Here is an 8,200-nt window from a genome sequence, read left to right on the forward strand (position 1 = left end):
TCTTGAACTTTTTTGAATTTGTCATTATAGCCACTTTTACCTATTACATGATACAACGGCATGCCATACAGCTACTACTACTTTGCTGCCATCAAGTGGCTGAAAATGGTACTGCTCTTTTTTTCTTTCTTTTTTCAGTCAGAATGAATGAAAATGGTCATATCTCAGCCAAAAATTGGTTTATAAATATGGGGAAAAATCCATAAGTCGCTTCGGCCTATAAGTCGCAGGTCATTTAAATTATGCAAAAAAACTGCAACTTATAGGCCAAAAAATACGGTACTTCAACCCATCATAGTATTTGTTGTTCGGTCTTACTGGTCTCTCCAAAAGTTGTAGTACAACTTTGGCTTGTTCTTTTTTTACAATGGGTTTTAGTTGAATTCTGTTAAGACCAAAACAAGTTTCAACAATAGGTTGAAAATGGCGTTTTAACTAAAAGCAGTCAAGTTCAAAAATCTTTATTTTCCCCGAGGGGCAATTTGTTTATCAGTAGGCACACGAAACAACAATACTAGACAAGACATTGAGACATTAAAATAACTACAGAAATCATCACTGTTCATTGGGAAGCCTGATCGCTACAGGGATGAATGAGTTTTTTGGTCTGTTCGTTCTACATCTGGGCAGCAGGTACCTGCGTCCAGATGGAAGCAACCTGAACTCACCATGAAGTGGATGATCAAGATCTGCCAGAATCAGCCTGGCCTTGTTCACAGACCTTGCCTTGTGTAGGTCATTGAGGTTCTGTAGGGCTATGCCGAGAGTTTGTTCCTGCTTTTGCATGTCAAAAGTCCAAACCAACTTTGTGGCAAGTCACAAGGCTCTGGGCTGCGATTGTTGGCCATGAGTTCTTGTCTCCATAATGTCTGTAAACGTTTGCGCTGCTTCTCAGTTGCCTTGCTGCATTTTTTTAAAAAACATTTTTCCAACAAATCTCTCAAATTACTCCGATTCATCTTGGGTTTATTAAACATGTCTCAAGTTTAGTTTCCGAGTTATAAAGTGCAAGACAGGTTTGGGAGGGTCTGGTGACCCGTGAAATCAAATTGTGTCTGATAAGAGAGGAAAGCAGAATAAATTGTGACCAAATGGAGACAAAATCAAGACACTTCATGACTAAATGTGCGTCATTTGCAGGAATGTAGCAATTTATTTGCTGTTGCTCAAGTCTAACTGAGCCAGGAAGTAGTTGAGAACAACTTGATTTTCTTCAGTAAAAACAGAACGAAATGTCACGAGTTGATGTTTGAAACCTTAAAAGTTGAAGAGGATCTCGGTCCTCCTCCTCCTCTCAGCGGCTGTTCGTGTTGCATACTGCCGCTCCACCCGTCTGATTGTCTCGTAGAGTTTGCTTGCCTTGGTTTTGACAAACACTGGCTACACACTGCGTGCACGCCCTCGCCAGGAGTATTTATAGACTTCCCTCAGGCCTCACAGAGGAAAAGGGACAGTAGACTAGGAGTGTAATTCAAAGGTGTCTGAGCGTCTCCTGCCATCGAATGTCAGCAGACTTGAGAAGACGTGGTTAAAATCGACTTGTTAACCCACGGCGGTGGAGTGGTCACACGGGGACAGATGGAGGACGCTGAAGTGATGGGCTGCTAACTGCAGAATCTCCTGGGCTTGGGTCTAGTAGTAATCCTCCTCCTGCACATCAGAGCTGCCTCACTGCGTCCTCTGCTGGCCAGAGAGAGAACGGCCCGATATGATTTGGTTGGATTTCTTTGTTGTGGATTATTCACAGACAATGGTCAACAAATGAAAAGCTTAACGAGGGTGTTTTTAGTAAGTCTGGGTCTGGGAGTGCTGCTCACGGTAATGTTTTTAATAAGATGATTATCTCTTGTCTTTTTTTGTTTTTTTCAGACTTGTACAAGCCTGCCGTTTCCCACAGAGACCTGAACAGCCGCAACGTTCTGGTCAAAACGGACGGCACGTGCGTCATCGTTGATTTCGGCCTGTCCATGAAGCTGACGGGGAACAGGCCGACGCGCCACGGAGAGGACGAAAACGCTGCCATAAGCGAGGTGAGCCTTTAAAAAAGCAGCCGAGAGGAGTCTTGTGTTCTTGGATAAACTTGGGGTTTACCAGTTCCTTACAATGAAACTCTTAATTGTACTTCTTGTAAAAATGACATTGGCATTCGGAAAAAATCTGGTGCATCTGCGGTTCTTAAGAAAAGTATTTACCAAAAGTAGGAATATAATTAAAAATGAGGGAGCAGGTTGAGTCATATCTAGTTAACCATTTTTATCAATTATAAAGCTGCTCTGATTGTTGCCTTATCATAGACGATATTTGGAATGAATATTCCTGAGTCCTGAGCTTGAAAGAAGGTCTGAAAATAATCTGGAATAATTCTTAAAATCCTTGATTTATCCTTGTTTTTAGTCAGAATTTTGGGTAAGGCTACCGGTATGTTAATAAACCACACAGGCAATGTAAGGACACCGCTGCAGTAGCGTTGGTCAGGGATGACGTCACAAGAATTGTGGAGAATCCCCAAAATCCCGGATGTCGGGCAAACAACGCAACAGACCTCATGCATAATAGCCACCTCCAATGCTTCTGTCCATGTCAACTTAAACGAAGATGATGTCCCTGAAGCCAAAATGGACGTGGACTTTATTGAAAGATACAGCAATACACAGCTGAAGCTCTGGCTACCATGCAAGGGACTAGCAGCGCCCGACAACCGAGCCGAATTTATAAAAAGGTACATGTGGCGTTCCCTGTGTTACCGTGGTGACTTTCACTCTTTAGCCTCGGTGAGAAAGAGCAGATGACAGAAGATTTCGTGTAGAATACATGCCGTCGATTCACCATGCATTGCGGATGTTTTTGGTGGCAGGATGAAGAATGATTTTGTCTGCCACTTTAATTGGTGTTAGCCGTTAGCGATCGGTTCTTTTGCTCTATATTTCAAAGGTGAAAACATATTCTATATGGAAGCTGAACTGAATGCCTAAAGAGACAAATTAGCGCGGTCGGGTTGACAAACGCGTTCAGTGCTCCATACTGGATGGATGGACATACCTGTTCAGGGACTGCAGTCTAGAGTTACTTTCAGGCCCCCAAAAAAATCCGACCTGGCCCCAGCCCGTAGCCATCATTTCTGAATTCGACTCGGCAAATTAACAGTAATTACAGGTCCGAACCAGACCCCCCCAACATTTTTAATTAAGCTTTGACTGCTTATATAGTTAACGGTCTGCGGATGCACAGCTGAATAAAAGGGGCAAAAGATCGGAGCTGAGGGGGTATTTGTCCTTTCATGACCGTCAAAGCGTATTACATCCCTGCTTCTGCCTACATTCTGCATTATTCAGACACGGACCCTGCTCTGACATGTCTGCTGTGCAGCGGCTGAACGGCTATTTGGCTGATTCATCGCTTCCTGGAAGTATAGACCCATCTGAAGCTTAACTGGGCTTTTTTTTAACCTTTTTCAAGGCCGGTCAGCTCGTGGTCAAATGGCCGCGTGCGGCTGTATGGCAAGCCATGTTGCTGTATAATTGGAATGTATGGCAAGCCATGTTGCCATATATTTGGCTTGCCAGCCGCGCGCGTCCACTGACGCAATTAAAAGCTTGACACAGACCCGGACAGCCCATCCAGCACATTATAACAGCCCGGCCCGAATATGGGCCAGGCTTGGGGCCCGGGTTAGAAATGACAGCTCTACTGCAGTCGCTGGTCAGGGTGCTCCTCTGTCGGTTCGTTCCCTCCAACAAAGTGTTTTGAACAGATGCAAGTACTCTTGTTTACATTTGTCAGTTCGAAGACAAAAATCGACCCCCCCCCCAATAATCAGCTTTGGAAATGGTATGAACCATATAACTTGTAAGAGTGACGGCTATGGCGACAAGCCTCATGTGCAAGTCCCGTAGCAGCAAAGCTTCTTGGATAACATTTTCCTGCTGTTTTTTTATCGGCACAAACCAGGACTACTGCGCTGTATTGTACTTGGAGTTCAGTTTGCCAGACATCCGGGTACTTGTAAGGTTCAAGGCTCTTTATCGTCATTCGCATCACATGTGGTACATGAGGTGGAACGAAACTGTGTACACAGGGTCTCAGTTACATCCAACAATAGCAAAAATATAAAGTGTAAAAAGAAACGGTAAATAAGAATCTAAGATTTAAACCAAGATATACGCTAAACGAACACCAAACGGTACGCTAAAAGATCTAAGATCTACACTAAACACTAATGGTGCATAACAATACAATAGGAAAAGGTTTACTCAAATCCCGGCGGAGTGATGCATTCAGCACCATCCGCTGGCGTAGTATCACGGAGGTGGTTTGGTTGAGAAAATGGTGATAACTGTTAGAACATCCCTTCAAAGTTGACTGGATTATCTTTTGAACTCAGGACCTCGGAGTTTGGAGCCATGATCTCGGCTCAATACTGAATTAAAGGAAGATTTCAGCATCGGAAGCCAATGCCGATAGTGGATAGGATCAGAACTTTATTTTTCTTTTCTGACTAAAAAGGCCACGGTTTTAGTTCCTATTTTTCAATACCGTTCGGCTTTAGTCGTCACTCTTGAATGCGAGTTCTTCTTGCTTGTTCCTCTCGTGTCATGTTGGGTGAAACTCTCCTCCCATCTTCTGCCAGGTGGGCACAGTTCGCTACATGGCTCCAGAGGTCCTGGAAGGTGCGGTGAACCTGAGGGACTGTGAATCGGCGCTGAAGCAGGTGGACATGTATGCCCTGGGCCTGATCTACTGGGAGATCTTTATGAGATGTACCGACCTTTTCCCAGGTGAGACTTTAAGGTCTTTTCTAGAAAGCAGGACGAGCCCACAGTCCAGTCTTAAGACTTCTGAACCCATCAAAAAGCAAGTCCCATCCATTCCCTAAATACAAATGGGGGGCAACGAACAATTTGTACAAAATGAAACAACTAAGGCCAACTATCAGTACTGAAAAGACCAGCTTATCAAATATAGAAGTAGTTTTTGTTGCCATTTCAATATTAGTTAAGAGGGAAAACACAATTGATGTTTGATGTGGAGGACATGCTCTAAATGTGATGTTTTATTTCTAAAAGAGAGATCTTTCCTTTTTCTTTTTGTGCCTTCAGGAGAGTCTGTGCCAGAGTACCAGATGGCCTTCCAGGCCGAGGCAGGGAACCACCCGACGTTTGAGGACATGCAGGTCCTGGTGTCCAGAGAGAAGCAAAGGCCCAAATTCCCCGAGGCCTGGAAGGAGAACAGCCTGGTGAGCGTGTTGGAAAGGGGGGGGGGGTAGCTACTATTTTTCTAATTTTAGCTTAGCTACTGTTCTGCTCATTTTGGCCTTAACCTACTGCTTTACTAATTTTTGTTTTATATTTACGGTTTCACTCATTTTTAGCTTTTAGCCACTGTTTTGCTACTTTTGGTCTTTAGCTTTGTTTTTGCTAGTTTTATTATTTTAGCTTTTTTTTTTGGCTAATGTCTTACTAGCTTCTGGTTTGCTTGTCTTTTAGCTACTATATTGCTAATTTTAGCTTTGCTATTCTGTTTATTTTGGTGTTTAGCTTCCATTTTGCTTATTTTAGCTACTATTATGCTAATTTTAACTAAGCTACTTTTCTCTTAATTTTATTGTTTAACCTCATTTTTGCTAGTTTTATTATTTTAGCTTTGGCTAATGTTTTACTAGCTTCTGGTTTGCTTATCTTTTAGCTACTGTGTTGCTAATTTTAGCTTTGCTATCGTTCTACTAATTCTGGTGTTTTAGCATCTATTTAGCTTATTTTAGCTACTGTTATGTTAATTTTAGCTTTGCTACTGTTCTGCTCATTTTGGCCTTAACCTACTGCTTTGCTAATTTTATATTTATGGTTTCACTCATTTTAGCTTTTAACTACTGTTTTGGTTGTTTTGGCTTTGCTACTGTATAACTAATGTTGGTGTTTAGCTTCTATTCTGCTTATTTTAGCTAATATTATGCTAATGCAGTAGTTATGCTAACTTAGATACTGTTCTCTTAATTTTATTGGTTATCCTCGTTTTTGCTTGTTTTATTATTTTAGCTTTTCTTTTGCTAATGTTTCCTAGCTTCTGGTTTGCTTGTATTTTAGCTACTGTGTTGCTAATTTTAGCTTTGTTCCTTGAGCACTTAGCATTTAGACAGAAAGTTCAGTTTTTCTTCCTCTGAACGTTTGACTCGTCTTCAGTGAACATCTGCTGAAGCTCGTTGTGACTCTTGGTGCTGAATGTTCCTTCCAGGCCGTCCGCTCCCTCAAGGAGACGATGGAGGACTGCTGGGACCAGGACGCCGAGGCTCGCCTCACTGCTCAGTGCGCTGAGGAGCGCCTCGCCGAGCTGCTGCTCATATGGGACCGCTCCAAGTCCGTCAGTCCGACGCTGAACCCCATGTCCACCACTCTGCACAACGAGAGGTGGGCTCAGTCCCTGACGTCCTGCCGTCAGTCTGGAATTTGTTTTGAGACGTTTTCTTCTTTCTTTGTTTTTGGTTTTGTTTACAGGAATCGTATGACCCCAAAATCTGGTCCGTACACCGACCACCCCTCCAGCTACATTGAAGAGCACGAGGGTGTAGTTAAGAACATGCAGGTGGACTCCAGCAGCTCCACCACCAGCAGAGCCGGGGCCGGAACCGGAGAGAGGAACAGGAATTCCATCAACCAGGAGCGCCAGCAGCAAGCCAACGCCCGTCTGCCGAGCCCAGAGGGCAGCAGCACCAGCGTGGGCCTGCGGGGCAGCCCCTCAACCTCCACCACCACCGTCATCTCCGAGTCTGAGGGGCCCGCGGGAGCCAGCACAGTCCCCGTCTGCCTACATCTGACGCAGGAGGATCTGGAAACCACCAAGCTGGATCCTAAAGAGGTGGACAAGAACCTGAAGGAGAGCTCTGACGAAAACCTAATGGAGCACTCCCAGAAGCAGTTCTGCTCCCCGGACCCACTGAGCCCCGGCAATTCCAGCCTGCTGTACCCCCTCATCAAGATGGCCAGTGAAGCCTCGGGATCGTCGGAGCCCCCTGCGACCATGCCCGCCGCCATCTTCCCCCTGCCCAAGCAGCAGAACCTGCCAAAGAGGCCGTCCAGTCTGCCCCTGCGGAACAAGCCCGCCAAGAAGGAGTCCTCCTCGCTCAGGTTCAAGTTCGGACGCTCGGGGAAGTCCAACTTGAGGCAGGTGGAGGGAACAAAGATCAACACGGGTGCGGTGGCTGGCACAAACACTGTCGAGGCGCACGCGGGCACCAACAACGTACCCGTGCTGCGAGAGGTGCACGTCAACGGCGGCATCAACGGAGTCGTCAACGGAGCCGTCAACAGAGCCGTCAACGGCCACGCCGGCGGAGGCATGGCAACGATGGCGGCGGGGGGCAACGGACTGACTCAGAACGGATCGGCGGCCCTGAGGTCCGACGACAGCCGGCTCAGCCTCGGCGTGATCACAGCCAGCCCCGACGAGCACGAGCCGCTTCTGAGCCGAGAGCGAGAGCCGCCCGACTCGAGGGACGGGTCCTCGAGCGCGAGCGCCCTGCGCTCGGCCCGGCCCAACACCAACAACAACAACAGCAACACCGGGCGCGGCCAGGGGGAGGGCGGCAGCGGCGGGGAGAGCGACGCCGGAGAGGAGGAGGGCACTGCGGAGGGAGGGAGCAGGGAGACTATGGGAGGCGAAAGCGCCGGGTCGGGGTCCACTGCAGCAGACCCCCCAAGGGAGGCTACGGTCATCATGAGAGGAGAAGCTCTACTCAGGCAGCCCAGGACTCGCCGTCCGGAGAGACCCAACTCCCTGGACCTGTCCTTCACCACACAGGACCTGACCTCTCTAGGTGACTGCATCCACCACCAAAAACAGAAGCTCTTCTAGGTTTGTTTTGTAAGAAACACTGAAAACATCTGGAAATTTCCATCAGTCTGAGTTCAGCCCACAACGTTCGCTCTCCGTCTGTGGCTCGTTGTGATAGAAACTTTACACCCTCGCGTTCGGTCACGCTAGTTTTTATTTACATTTGGCTTTAAAGCTCGTATTTGAGGTGCCAAACAGCTTTACGACTAAATTTGACAAATCTAGAGAAATTATGCAGCGTCAGCGCCGAGGACTGAAACTGAACTCTTAAAAATGAAATTAGTAACATGCTAGCTAGAATGCTACTGGATGACTCATATTTCTCCCTGTGGATGGATGGATGGATGGATGGATGGATGGATGGATGGATGGATGG

The 8,200-nt window shown here is 46.4% G+C and overlaps 1 protein-coding gene across 1 annotated transcript; it reads left to right on the top strand.

Moving 5' to 3' along the window:
* Window positions 1–1,802: 1,802 nt before the first annotated feature.
* LOC119429438 (bone morphogenetic protein receptor type-2) lies at window positions 1,803–7,883 on the top strand. The gene is made up of 5 exons (XM_037697065.1): window positions 1,803–2,030; window positions 4,628–4,775; window positions 5,097–5,233; window positions 6,229–6,401; window positions 6,489–7,883. The coding sequence occupies exons 1-5, from the start codon at window positions 1,836–1,838 to the stop codon at window positions 7,843–7,845; spliced, it is 2,010 nt and encodes a 669-aa protein (XP_037552993.1). The 5' UTR covers window positions 1,803–1,835; the 3' UTR covers window positions 7,846–7,883.
* Window positions 7,884–8,200: the final 317 nt, after the last annotated feature.

This window comes from Nematolebias whitei, unplaced genomic scaffold, assembly GCF_014905685.2.
Source record: "Nematolebias whitei isolate Nwh7 unplaced genomic scaffold, NemWhi1 Nwh_scaf_1218, whole genome shotgun sequence".
Lineage (NCBI taxonomy): Eukaryota > Metazoa > Chordata > Actinopteri > Cyprinodontiformes > Rivulidae > Nematolebias > Nematolebias whitei.